We start from the raw sequence: 14,653 nt of genomic DNA on the forward strand, positions 1-14,653 counted from the left end.
CCCAGACCCCTTTCTGACCTAGGGTTGTCAACTAGGTCTAGGTTCGCCTGACAGGATTGATCCGTCCTGGGCATACCCCACTTTATGCAACGACTTGTTCTGATTTCCCCTTTGGATTCCCTAAGAAAAGCAAGGTTATAAGTCCCTGTATACATTGGGGTAAGTCCAGGACTGGAACAACACTGTTGGGCAAATCTGGATCCAGTTGACAATCCTATTCCGACCCTAAGTTCACTCATCCGTCCTCTTGGAGCGAGTCATCTTACAAAAAAATAAATCAGCAACTCCTTTGATTCTTCTTTGGAGAGACGCACCCTCAGCTTTGGGCTGCCAGAACCTGTGTTGTGGAAAGGGTGGTTACTATCTGCCAGTGTTGGCAGTGGTTTGAAGTAGGCAGGTGAATTTCTTGAATCTGATGAGTCTTCAGATTGTTTTCTTCCTGTTGGCACTTGTGGTTTTGGTTTGGGTCCATGGCTGCTGAGATGGTTAAGCGCTGCTCCTGTGGGGGTGGGCAGTCATGAGGAGCCGTTTTCCCATGTGGCGGTTTCCCTGGTCGCTCCCCTCAGCCCGCACTGTCAAATATGGGTCCTTCACAGGGTTTTGATTCTTCAGGATTTATATGATCAGATATCTGTTAGCCCCTGATGCATCCCAGTTGGGCGAAACACGGCCTGTGTCGGGCTTTCTAATTTTATTTTAACCTATTTTAAATATTGTTTTTTAATCCACGTATCTGCTTTTTTTTGTTTCCATCTTGGAGTTTACAGATCAGTTACCCTGTTGTTTTCTTGGACCATGTCTGAAGGAGGCCAGGTGGTATCACTCTGGCTAGTCATATTCTTCTTTGGTTTCCGAGCCGCAGTCTTGGTTTCAGCAGTGCCAGTCCTTTGGACAAGTGGCCTGCTGCCCCCCACCAGACCTGTTCAGTGATGGGATGTCAGTCCACTCTTTGATGAAATGAGTGGGGGGCATTTGGCTCTCTTTATGACTAAGGACCAGTGAGTCCTAGAAATGATCACATGGCTACAAATTAGGTTTTTTTTTTTCCCTCCCATCGCAGATTTTTCTTGGTGTCCCCTTGCAGCGTGGCAGCAAATTGGGCAGTGGTTCAGGCTACCCTTCTGGTGCTGCGAGAGTTGAGGGCGATGGTGCTGATGCCGTCTCACAAACTCGGGTAGGGTCACTGTTCCATATACTTCGTGGTCCCGAAGAAAGGAGGATCTTATCATTCAGTGCTGGACTTCAAAGTTGATCAGTTTCTTCGTGTCTAACATTTTTGGATAGAGACATTTACAGTCTGTTCTGGTAGCTGTTCATCCAGGAGAGTTCTCACAGCGTTGGGCCTCCAAGGAGGCCTATCTGCACGTTCCCATCTGGCCTCCCTGTGAGTGTTTTCTGCACTTTGCTGTTCTGGGTTATCATTTCCAGTTCCAAGTGATGCCCTATGGGCTCGCAGTGGCTCCCAGGACCTTTTACCAAGGTCAGTCATGGTGGTGGCGTTCCTTCGCAGAGAGGGGATCCGGGTTCATCTGTATCTCAATGGCTGGCTTATTCGGGCCTTCTTGAGCAGGAGTCACCAAGTCATGGCCAGAGTTATCGTGCTGTTGCAGTCCCAAGGGTGGGTTATCAACCTGCCCAAGAGTAATCTTCAACCATCTCAGACACCAGAATATCTGACTGGGGGTTCGGTTCGATTCGATACCACCCGGGCCAAGTTTGCTTGACGGACCAGCAGATCTCAAAATCAACTCGCATTGTGCACCCCAAATCCTCGTACCTTTTCTTAGCTCTGTGACAGCAACATTGGAGACGGTGCCTTGGACCAGAGTGCACATGCACCCCCTTCAGCAGTCGTTGAGCCGCTAGTCTCCAGTTTTGCAGGATTATTAGTTGTGGCTCCCTTGGATGCCTGCAGTGTGGCACAGTCTGTCATAGTGGCGCTGTCCAGCACACCTGAGGTGGACATGCTACTGTCATCCCCGTTTGGTGGGTGGTGGTGGTATTCTTAGATGCATCTGTCCAGCTGGAGGATTCATTGCCTGCACCACAGAGTGCAGGGGGGCACTGGTCCCCGGATGACTTGTGGTGGCCCATCAATTGCTTGCACCTGAGGGCAGTTCGATTGGCACTTCGAGCTTTTCAGGTTCTCTTGGACAATATGACGGTGGTGGCCTATATCAACAGGCAGGGAGAAACCTGCAGTCTGGCCTTGGCACTGGAGGCTTGTCCGCTGTTCATATGGGCGGAGAGTCACAACAGATTTCACACATTGTGGGATGCCTCAATGTGCAGGCAGACTTCCTCAGCTGCAACTTGTTGGATCCAGCAGAATGGGAGTTGTCGGTGACTGCCTTTCACAGTGTTTTGCAGAAGTAGGGTGTACCGAGCATAGACCTCATGGCGACCCATCGCAATACCAAGGTCTCCAGTTTTTCAGCAGGGGAAAAGAAGTCTGATCGGAGGGCATAAGCACACTTATTTAGCCCTGGCTGACGTCCGTTCCGTATGTCTTTCGTCCTTGACCCATGATCAGTAAGGTGCTTCATCGCATTCAGCATAATCAGTCTAGTTATATTGATTATTCTGGGTTGGCCCCAGAGTTCATGGTATGTGAACCTGGTGCTGCTTCTGGTGGACAAACCGTTTGTCCTTCCATTGGACCAGGAGCTGCTTCATCAAGGGCCCATTTCGATGAAGGATCATTCCTGCTTTGGTCTTATGGCCTAGCAATTGAGTGGAGGAGATTGAGATAAAAGGGGTACACAGAGGACATCATAACCTTACTGCATGCCAAGAAGTGCACAGCCTCTGCAGTGTACGCAAGGATCTGGTGGGTGTTTGAGCCGTGGTGCTCCAAGCAGCCAGTGAATCCGTTTCAGGCTCATCTCTCGCAGCTGTTGGCATTCCTGCAGGATGGGCTACAGATGGGTTTGGCCTACAATATGCTTCAAGCCCACGTGGCAGCACTGTCTTATAGGGACCACGTCCTCCATACTATTGTGATCTCTCCTGATGTGAAGGGGGCCATTCATCTTCAGTTTCCTCTTCAGCATCTTTCATGGATGTGGAACCATAATCTGGTTCTCCAGGTGCTACAAAGGGCTCCTTTTGAGCCGATAAAGAAAGCCACATTGACAGATCTGACACTGAAAACAGTTTGGTGGTAATTTCATCTGCCTGAAGAGTTGCAGGCGCTGCCTTACATAAGAGTAGCCATACTGGGTCAGACCAATGGTCCATCTAGCCCAGTGTCCTGTGTCCAACAGTGGCCAAGCCAGGTCACAAGTACCTGGCAGAAACCCAAATCATGGCAGCATTCCATGCTACAAATCCCAGGGCAAGCAGTTGCTTCCCCATGTCTGTCTAAATAGCAGACTATGGACTATTCAGGATTTTGTGCAAACCTTTTTTTTAAACCCAGGTACACTAACTGCCGTTACATCCTCCGGCAAAGAGTTCCAGAGCTTAACTATTCATTGAGTGAAAAAGTATTTCCTCCCATTTTGTTTTAAAAGTATTTCCATGTAACTTCCTTGAGTGTCCCATAGTCTTTGTACTTCTGGAACGAGTAAAAAATTAATTTACTTGTACTCATTCTACACCACTCAAGATCATGTAGACCTGAATCGTATCTCCCTTCATGCATCTCTCTTCCAAGTTGGAAGAGCCCTAACCTATTTAGCTTTTCCTCATATGAGAGAGTTCCATCCCCTTTATCATTTTGGTCGCACTTCTTTGAACCTTTTCTAATTCCGCTATATCTTTTTTTTTTTTTTTTTTTTTTTTTTTTTGATACGGTGACCAGAACTGAACACAATACTGCAGAGATCTTTCTTTTTCACTGAGTCGGGAGTGACACTTCGTCCAGTTCCGTCCTTCTTGGCTAAGGTGGTGTTGGCTTTTCATGTCGATCAGCCACTTATTCTGTCATCTTTTCGACAGGAGGTTTATCCCTCGGGCTGTTGCTCTGGATGTGTGAAGGGTTGTTCTACAGTATTTGCAGGCTACTAATGGGTTCTGGCACTCAAATTATCTTTTCATTCTCCTTTCGGGACCCAATCGCAGGAATGTGGCATCCAAGACAGTTGCTCGGTGAATTTGATGAGCAATTATGGACGTGCATTCTCTCACAGTTTCCGGAGGCCCTTTGGGCTCATTTTACATGTGCCCTTCGTGGGCGGAATCAGCCACCTTGTCATTGGAAGAGATTTGTAGGGCGGTGATGTCATCCTCGCATACCTTTGCGCAGCATTATCATTTGGATGTCTTGGCCTGAGAGGGTGCTGTCTTTGACCGCGTGGGCTGGTGGCCAGGGCTGCTGCTTCCCGCCTGATATGAGGACTACTTTACTTCATCCCACAAGTCTCTGGATTCATCTGCTGCTGACGCTGAGGAAGGAAGGGTTATGTTACCTGATAACTTCCTTTCCTTTAGTCACAGCAGATGAATCCAGAACACACCCCCCCCCCCCCCCCCCCCCTTCGTTAGTAATTTTTGCGGTTGAGGGGTTCACTTGACTCTTACAGGGGTTTAGTTAGTTTTTCTTCTAGTTCTTTGGTTCATGGAGGATACGGTCTCACTGTGCGGAAGGAGGCATGGATGACTCTTAGTTCCTTTAATAACCAGGGAGGGTTCCTGTCTATAAGGCTGTCTATAAGGCAGAGTTCAATTTAGTACTCTTTCTCCACCTGCTGGTAGATGGTCACAACCCACAAGTCTCTGGATTCATCTGCTGCATCAAAAAGAAAGAAAGTTAGCAGGTAAAGACGTAACTTTTCCACGTATCTTGCTTCCTCGATATGCCTGCTACTTCAGAATCTCTGAAAATTTCATGATGATTGGGGTCATGAAATAGAATTTCTAAACATGCTTTGATTAAAATGCTCTGGTTTACATTTGGCCACCAGATTCCTTTTTTGCTTAATTGTCTTGGATCCGTGGAATGTATAATCTGAAATCTTTTAAGCTTTCTTCAGTAGAAGTTCTATGTTGGCTTCCTATTGCACTGAAACCTTTAAATTCCTTGGAAGAGTTGGAATCTCTCAGAGCAAAAATTATCATTTAAGGCACACAGGGAGCAATAAATTGTTCAGTTACTTACAGTATGACTGTGACTGTTAGGCTTTTAAAGTTACTAAAAATGTGTTGAGTAAAATCATTTCTTGGAAAATGTAAGTGATGACCCTGTATTTTCCTGTTTTCTTCTAGGTGATAACAGTGTACAGTGTCCTTGGAATGGATTCAGATTGGCTGATGGGAGAAAGGGGAACTCAGAAAGGCAAAGTGCCTATTACATACTTAGAGTTGCTAAACTAAATGAATGCTTGTGTTGAGACTGCCAGTTATGGAAACACCATATTTATATGCAATTAACTTTATATAAAACTGATTTATGTGTCTTCCATGTTATGTCTTAATACCAGATATCAAAACCTGGCCATACACTTCTGCCTGTCAGTACTGTTGCATGATAAATACTCCAGAACTTCACATTTAATTTAACAGCTCATATGTTATGTGCCAATATTTATGGCTTCCGAAGTTTTCACTAATAAACTTCACCCTTTTTGAATAATTTAGAATTGAAAGCAGGGAGTTCTGTTTTCTACTGGATTTTTTTCATTAATGACCAGCTTCTTTTGTGTAAAATAAAGTTGTGTATCAATGCCAGGCTTGTGTCTAATTCTTTGATACAGGGTGCTCAAATCACTGAGACTGAAATACCCTTTTTAAGGTTGCCTTACTTGTTTTGTTTCTTTTTACCTGTATTGTAGCTGTACAGAATATATAGCTGCTACATAGTATCAGTTTAGGGACATGAGACCAGGACACCTATGTATTAAGCCAAGATTAACAAGGCCCAAAGTACACACACAAACTTGCATTTACTGCATGTGCTTATTATGGGTGATGTGCATTATACAGTGGGGGAAATAAGTATTTGATCCCTTGCTGATTTTGTAAGTTTGCCCACTGACAAAGACATGAGCAGCCCATAATTGAAGGGTAGGTTATTGGTAACAGTGAGAGATAGCACATCACAAATTAAATCCGGAAAATCACATTGTGGAAAGTATATGAATTTATTTGCATTCTGCAGAGGGAAATAAGTATTTGATCCCCCACCAACCAGTAAGAGATCTGGCCCCTACAGACCAGGTAGATGCTCCAAATCAACTCGTTACCTGCATGACAGACAGCTGTCGGCAATGGTCACCTGTATGAAAGACACCTGTCCACAGACTCAGTGAATCAGTCAGACTCTAACCTCTACAAAATGGCCAAGAGCAAGGAGCTGTCTAAGGATGTCAGGGACAAGATCATACACCTGCACAAGGCTGGAATGGGCTACAAAACCATCAGTAAGACGCTGGGCGAGAAGGAGACAACTGTTGGTGCCATAGTAAGAAAATGGAAGAAGTACAAAATGACTGTCAATCGACAAAGATCTGGGGCTCCACGCAAAATCTCACCTCGTGGGGTATCCTTGATCATGAGGAAGGTTAGAAATCAGCCTACAACTACAAGGGGGGAACTTGTCAATGATCTCAAGGCAGCTGGGACCACTGTCACCACGAAAACCATTGGTAACACATTACGACATAACGGATTGCAATCCTGCAGTGCCCGCAAGGTCCCCCTGCTCCGGAAGGCACATGTGACGGCCCGTCTGAAGTTTGCCAGTGAACACCTGGATGATGCCGAGAGTGATTGGGAGAAGGTGCTGTGGTCAGATGAGACAAAAATTGAGCTCTTTGGCATGAACTCAACTCGCCGTGTTTGGAGGAAGAGAAATGCTGCCTATGACCCAAAGAACACCGTCCCCACTGTCAAGCATGGAGGTGGAAATGTTATGTTTTGGGGGTGTTTCTCTGCTAAGGGCACAGGACTACTTCACCGCATCAATGGGAGAATGGATGGGGCCATGTACCGTACAATTCTGAGTGACAACCTCCTTCCCTCCGCCAGGGCCTTAAAATGGGTCGTGGCTGGGTCTTCCAGCACGACAATGACCCAAAACATACAGCCAAGGCAACAAAGGAGTGGCTCAGGAAGAAGCACATTAGGGTCATGGAGTGGCCTAGCCAGTCACCAGACCTTAATCCCATTGAAAACTTATGGAGGGAGCTGAAGCTGCGAGTTGCCAAGCGACATCCCAGAACTCTTAATGATTTAGAGATGATCTGCAAAGAGGAGTGGACCAAAATTCCTCCTGACATGTGTGCAAACCTCATCATCAACTACAGAAGACGTCTGACCGCTGTGCTTGCCAACAAGGGTTTTGCCACCAAGTATTAGGTCTTGTTTGCCAGAGGGATCAAATACTTATTTCCCTCTGCAGAATGCAAATAAATTCATATACTTTCCACAATGTGATTTTCCGGATTTAATTTGTGATGTGCTATCTCTCACTGTTACCAATAACCTACCCTTCAATTATGGGCTGCTCATGTCTTTGTCAGTGGGCAAACTTACAAAATCAGCAAGGGATCAAATACTTATTTCCCCCACTGTATATAAATGAGTCCCAAAAGTAAATGGCACTTATACTTTGAACTTACTGCAGGATCCTTAACTGTACATCCTAAGGTGTAGTCATTTCTTTGCAGTGCAGTTACCATACATACTTTTTTAGTGAACTAATAGCTTATGTGCTGCTTTGAATAATTTTGCATCAGAATTTATTTTACTTATTAGAATTTATTTACTGCCTTTTTTAAGGAATTCACTCGAAGTGGTGTACAGTAAGAATAGATCAAACATGAGCAATAGGCAATTACAGCAGTAAAAATATTCAAATACGAAGTATGGCATAGTATGCTATACAATGTCAACACAATACATAATAGAAGATTTTAATTGATAGTGAAGGGTAAAGCAAAGATGGAACATATAGGTAAGAGTAAGAAGAGTTAGAAAGTAAGGTGACTAATTTAAAGAAAGTTGCACATGAGGTCAGAGAGATGGTTAAATATTATCTCAGGGTAGGAGTGGACAAAACATGTCTTGCTTCAGTATGTGCAGCCTCATTAGCCTGGTATGTGCAGAAAAACATGTACAAATACAAATAATAAATGGCCTTGTACTCCTAGTTTATACACACTAATCACTTTTATCACATATATGCATTTGCACCCTTTTAGTACCTTGGCCTCTATATAGGCCTAGCTGTCTTATCTACAAGTTTCTTTGGTACCGTAGCATCGCTGCTTTTCTTTGCATGTGTCTACACTTGCATTGTTTAACATCAAGCACCTCAGCTGTTGGAGAAACAGAATGAAGTTAGTTAATTGAGAACTCTGTACTGAATAGGATTCTATTTTTGATCATTTCTATTGTATCACTGTATTTTTAGGTTATTTGATGCAGCTATATTATATTTGATTATTCTATAAATTGGGTTGGGTTAAACTTGGTTTAAGAAAGGTGGTACATAAGTAGCTGATACATTTTCTAAAAACTCAACAAATGTTTTTGGAAAGTCATAGAGGTTTTTTCAAATAGTCTGGATACCAGCAATATAAGTTTCAAACTCTAGGCTAAGTATCTGTATCATTTCCAGAATGACAATGAGATTGAAAACAATTCTCTGCCTGGTCATAGATTAAATTCCTCTTTACTAAATTTAAGTGACTGGATGATTGTTGCTGTGCAATATGCTAGATGTGTAGAATTGTAATTTTGTTTTATCCGTGTTGGACTTTAGAGTAAGGAAGGTGTAATGGAATTATAGGACATTTGATGCTTTGAAACAACAAACATATCGCAGATCTATTGACATTTTCTGTGCATCTTGGGACAAGATGGCAAAGTAATGTAGCTCCATTGTGAAACAGGAGAAGAACAAAAACATTCTGCAGAAGACAAACAGCAAAAAGTAGAGACTTTTAGGGGGATTATGAGGTCACTGGAGCCACTCTGGAGTGTGGCTCCAGTGGTGACATTATCCCCCTAGCCAGCTCTGTATTTTGCATCTAAAGCTCTCTGCCATTTAATTTACTGAATGGCATTTCATAAATCCATTTTGTGCAGATAAAACTGATGTCCTGTGGATTTGTCTGTAAAAATGATAAATTTTTTGTGGTTCCAGTGTAAAAATATAGTTGATACGACTCTATCTTGCCTTCAGTAGCATAATTATTAAATCATTGAGTGTAATTAGAGATTTAAAATAGAGATGACTTGCTATTTTTCTTCTCTGAACATTTTTCTAAATAGGTGTACTAGGTAGTGTCATTGTGTAGATGTTTTGGCTTTCAAATATTGCATATTAATGACAATAGTTAAACAGTGAAGAGAAGGAAATATTACATAAAAGTATTTCTATGTAATTCCCATTATATGAAGCAGAATTGCAAAAGAACTTTGATGTAAATCAAAATAGTCTACTTTCCAAGCACTGTTTCTGTTATGTGCTGAGTATTCCATACCTGTGGGTAATTGTCCACCGACTAGCGGATGTAGACAGAAACAAAGTAGTTCTTGTGATTTGCCCTAATAAGAGCCTATGTAGGCATAATAATTCAGTATTGTCTCTGTAGCAGATATCATACTGTGCAGATCCTGGGCTGCATTGCCCTGGGTGAGCTCCTGAACCAGTATTGTCCTGTAGAACCAATATATTTCACTGCTTCACGAAATCTTAAAAAAAAAAAAAAAAGGGAAATACTTAGATGGTTGAGTCACTTTTTAGATTTCCCTCTTTTCCCCATGAAGGTTTTTCGAGTTTGAGAAGTTCTCGGGTAAGTATGCAGGTCTGAGGCTGGCTTCTGATCAAGGCTGGCTTTCAGTGGAGCGAGAGGTGCTTTTCCTTGCCCATTATCTTGAGGTTGATGATGGTATTAGTCCCGAGTTCCCTTCCTCCTTCCGGCTTGTAGCACCTTTACATCAGGAAACAGCAAGTATACGATAGCTGCACTGCATGGATGTAAATGTTATTTTGTTTGGACCTATTTGGTTTCCTTTCAGGGTGCTGCTAATTTCTTTTTGGTTCTGTCAGATTGCAGATTGAATGGATGAGGGTGGCTTCTGACTTCACTTTGCCTCTTCATAATACCGCTCTTGATTCCTACATGAGTTTGTTTACATCTGGTTTCTGCAGTTTTGTTCATTGCCAGCTGCACTTGTTTTTTTTTTTTCTTTGCCTTTTGTTGATGTGAGGCAGCGGACATGGTCTGATATTCCTGCCAGAATAGTTTGTCAGCGGCTTTTGCGTGTATGACAGTAAGTACGGGTTGGCAGTCTGCAGCGCAGTCGCTGTAATAGCTTTGTTCCAGCAGCGTTTGTTTCCCCAGTTTTAGCCCACCCGGCACTTGTGTTGGGATACTGCTGTCTCTAGCAAACCTGGGTGACTGAGCTCTGATTTCTGTCCTGAACAGGCTCTCTGGGTGCTCCCTAGTGCAGCACAACACTTGGGCCTAGCGGCCCTGGCAGTGTTTTGGGGTGGTGTGGCTACGACAGGACAAAAATGGTAGCAGCCAGCTGATGCTCAGCTGGTTCCTAGTGGCTTACTTCGGGTCTTGGGCAGCAGACTTAAAAACAACAAAGAAATTCCTGAGGAGGGTAGCTGCTACTCAAAGCATAGTGCCCCACAGCCTGAGGTTAATCACTGTATATTGGTGAGAGGAGAATCTTCACCTGTTATAGTGCATGCTTCAGTAAGTCTCAGAACTCGGGGGGGGGGGGGGGTGCATTGCATTTTCCCTCCTGGAGGCTCTGTCTTACAGCCTAAACTCTGTGCATCCTATCCTTTGGACTGTCTTTGCCAAGGCTGCCAGCACATTTCTTTTTGAACTTTCGTTCAGACCTCCTTAGACTTGCATTCTGCAGTTCTTTGGTGCAATTCCATGTGAACCCAAACTCCTTTTCAGGGTGGTGTTCCTTAACACTGTGTGATTGTTAGGTCCTCATTGGGGTACTTATTTCAGTTGCTGAACTTCCTCGAAAGTGCAGTTGCAGTTTTCTCCCTTTGCATATTGATTCTGCATGTCAGAAGGAGTAGGGGATTGTCGTGTCTCCAGAGGGTATATCTTTAAGCTCATAATCACTAGATGCCTGGGATCATTAGTCTGTTAGTAGCTCCTAGCCTATATCCCAGAGTATATCATGCCTCTTTGAGAGATTTCTCTCCTGGGTTTCTTTCAGCGTTGGATTGGTACTTTTTCTTCTGGGTGCATTCTGTTACTGGCCTTTGAGTCTACGTCCTGGTTGGCTAGCGGGATAGTCATCCTTCCCCATTTCCCTAGGCAGTACTTCCAAATACTGTTTCCTGATTTCTCTTAATTGGGATTTAATTTGGGAGTCTACGCTCTTCTCCTTTATTTTCTCTTGTTCAGGCCATCCTTTGAAATCTGGGACTTGGGAAGCTTTGCTGAGTTGCTTTTCAGGACTCGCTTCCTTGACTATTCTTGCTATCTTGTGCATTTCTATCCCACCCACACTTCTCTGGACTGCTTTGTTATATCCCACAGATCTAGAGTGATCTGGTAAGGATGTAATGGAAGGAAAAATTCTTACCTGCTAAGATGGCATATCTTCTTTGTACTTTTCAGTTAGCTGCTAGATGCATTTCAGTCTTACTTGTCTACTACTATGCAGCCTGGGTGGCTAGGTCTTCAGCGCCAAAGTACTGAGTGCACTATCTGTGAGATTGGCCTTGAGAGGCAAACAGCTGGCTGTTTCTTGGCTTTTCCTTTTGGTTCTTCAGGGGCACTATGCTGCCTCCTTCGTGACTTCTTGGGGGGGAGCAGCGTGCTGGTGACACTTCAGGGGGTGGAGTTTTCCCAGCATAAGGATGTGTTCAAGGCACCATTGAACTGGCTCCTTTAAAAAATATATTTTATTTTTTGGAGGGAGGTGGACCTTATATGGTGTATAGCCCTGCCCAGCGCATCCGAGGGTACTCTGGGCAGGGCTGGGTGTCACCATTTTGCAGCGTCGCAGGAAGAGGAGGGAGGAAGGTTACCCTCCCTCCTCCCAACACACAAGCAGGTCCGGTCTTAGCAAGTGCAGGGCCCTGTGCAGACCAATTTGGTGGTCTGCCCCCACCCTAGCTCCGCCCCATTGATAAGATTATTCAATTTTTAGAAAATTTTTACAAAAAAACTGATTGAAATAAGCACAATGCTATCATGACCCCCCCCCCCCCCCCCCCAGAAATTATTCAGTTCAAGCCCACTACAATTAGTAGTTCCAATTCTCATATTGAAGTAAAATAAAGAAAAAAATTAATAATTGAAAAAATTCATCCGCTCTTTTTCTATTTCTATATTGCAATAAAAATTGAACAAAATAACACAAATGCATACAAAGAGAATCCAGCGCCTGGGCGTCTCTTAATCCTCTTAACTATTGGGCTATTCCTTCACTCCATAAAAAAAGGAAACCACCAATAAATAGCAAAAGCATTAAGATGCATCTTTAAAATTGTGAAACAGTATAGAGAGGGAGGAATGAAGGGAAAGGCCTATGACAACTGATCTTGGAAATTTGAGCTTAATCTGAGGCTGAAATGAGCAGTAGGCAACATGAATCATCATATGCAGAAATGAACCACATCACTTTAATGTAAAAGGTTCCATTCGCAAATCAACAAGACCACTTTAAAAAGGTTCCTTATAGAAAAGCTATCATAGCTTGCCTTTGAATGATGGCACAAACTGTAGCCCTGTTGCTTCACTTTATTTGAAGACACACTCGCACCAGCAATGGCTCACCTCTGACCAGACTCCAGCTTTTCCCTTCCCCGCTCAGTGACTCCTGCCCTCGCGGAAACAGGAAATATCTCATCAGAAGGTGGGACATTGAGCGGGAAGTGAAAAGCTGGAGGTGAGCCGTCGCTGGTTCACTTCAACTGTCTGGGTCCGGGGAGGTGGGAGCTGACAGCGGGCCCAAGCGAGGGGTGGGTGGCGGGAGCGGAGCGGCCGAGTGGGATCATGATGCGGTCCGAGCGGGGGTCGGAGGCAGAGTTGAGGCGCGCCGCGTGGGGCCCTATGCGGCTGCCTTGGCCTAAGACCAGCTCTGCACACAAGGTTGGGGGGTAAGGGGGACTGGACCACCAGGAATGCCCTGAACCTGGGGGGTGGGGATCTTCAGAGGGGACCAGAGGTCCAGCAGACCTCCAGCCCCCCCCTCCTGTCGCTGGGGGCGGAGGTTGGTTGGTTGGTCAGTCACCCACTAGGCCACCAGGGACTGGGGAGGGGACCTCCAGCCCCCGTTGCTCGGGGCAGGGGTAGTTGGGGCCTGGTGGGTCCCATGGACCTCCAGCCCCTGTGTTTGACAGGTTTGGGCTTTTGACAGCCCAGACCTGTCAAACGAGTGCGGGAGGATTGTGCTGAGTGCATGCTCAGGCACAATTCTCCCACACTTCTGCCCCATGATTAGAGATAATTGCGTGCTTAAATTTGCATGTAGTTATCTTTGATCATGTCTAATAACGCCTCGCGCTGTTCCAGCGCTATTTTTGGAGTGCTGTTTGGAACAGCGCAAGGTTTTCATCATCTGTCTGTGATTGGGCCCTTTGGACACCTTGTTCTCTGGTGTCTAAACCCCACCCTGTTGTAATGCTCCCTTTCCCAGGGATTGACTAGAAGTGTTTAAACCACATCAGTGGGCCTTACATATCAGGGCTGCAGGGCATCAGCACTTAGTTTTGAGAATGGAGGCACAGACCTTTGTATGCTAATATCAGTAAACATTGTATTTGTAAACAAAATAAAATTTTCATACAAATGTTCTTGTCCATTCACTTCATTGGGGTTGCAGTTGCTGATGCCTCTGCTCCTCACGGAACATCCTGAGCTTCTTGAGTATTTTTTCTTGAATGTGGCCTAGGCATCCCAGCTCCTGCTGCATGTCTCTGCGCATGCCTCTGACTTGCTGCAGGAGGAGGGCTAGGGTGGCTGTCAGAGGAAGTTTCACCAACAGGCATTACGATATGGGGCTGAGCTCTGTGACCTCCTGCCTTGCTGCCTGGGAGGACTCTTCCTCCACCCTTCCTTTCACCTCCAGTGGAAGCATGTTCCTCCAGGGATCCTCCTCTAATTCTACCTGCTGGATGTGGCCCTGTTATGGGGTGAGGGGGTTCCCATTGGCCAAGGTCTGACATCATTTCCTCCTAGGCCGTCTCAGCAGCAGACTGGTCTGGGCAGGCTGGTCCACGGTAGGCTTTGCGGCAGCTGGAGGGTGACCTGTATGTTTTAAAAGGTTTGTAATTGAGATCAACACATCCTACGTGGCTTGCATAGTGATGCAGCTAGCTATGGGTGGGCAAGGAGAGGTACAGTTGGGGGCTGTTGGTTGTTATCTGAAGGACATCTATGATCTGTGGCATCAATGAGATCTCATAGCAAGGAACCCCGGAGCCACTGATATAACTGTTTGGCCCCTGAGAGGATTGTCTTCCTACAGGCGTACAAGATGGGTCCTTGAATATTCTGAACATTCTTATTTCAGCAATGTTTTGTTATTCATTCTTAAGAAAAATTAATAAAATGTATTGTTATAATAAGAGGCACTCACTGTATGTGACTCTGCCTTTTGTATGGTGCTTGCATATGAGTAGTGATGTGATCCTGGGGGGGGGGGGGGGGGGGTGGCAGTGGCAGTGCTTTGCACTCACCTTTCCAGGCCCTGATGGAGACATTGTGGGATG

The 14,653-nt window shown here is 45.0% G+C and overlaps 1 protein-coding gene across 3 annotated transcripts in view; it reads left to right on the top strand.

Annotated features, from left to right (window-relative positions):
* The window catches only part of SH3GLB1 (SH3 domain containing GRB2 like, endophilin B1), a 99,573-nt gene extending 93,903 nt beyond the window's left edge, over positions 1-5,670 (top strand). For all 3 annotated transcript variants that reach the window (XM_030205582.1, XM_030205583.1, XM_030205584.1), the window contains one exon: positions 5,209-5,670. In XM_030205582.1, the coding sequence (XP_030061442.1) occupies positions 5,209-5,316 (108 nt within the window). In that variant the 3' untranslated portion in view covers positions 5,317-5,670. The remainder of the gene's footprint in view (positions 1-5,208) is intronic.
* The last annotated feature ends 8,983 nt before the right edge of the window (positions 5,671-14,653 follow it).

This window comes from Microcaecilia unicolor, chromosome 6 (assembly GCF_901765095.1).
Source record: "Microcaecilia unicolor chromosome 6, aMicUni1.1, whole genome shotgun sequence".
In the NCBI taxonomy this organism is placed as follows: Eukaryota; Metazoa; Chordata; class Amphibia; order Gymnophiona; family Siphonopidae; genus Microcaecilia; species Microcaecilia unicolor.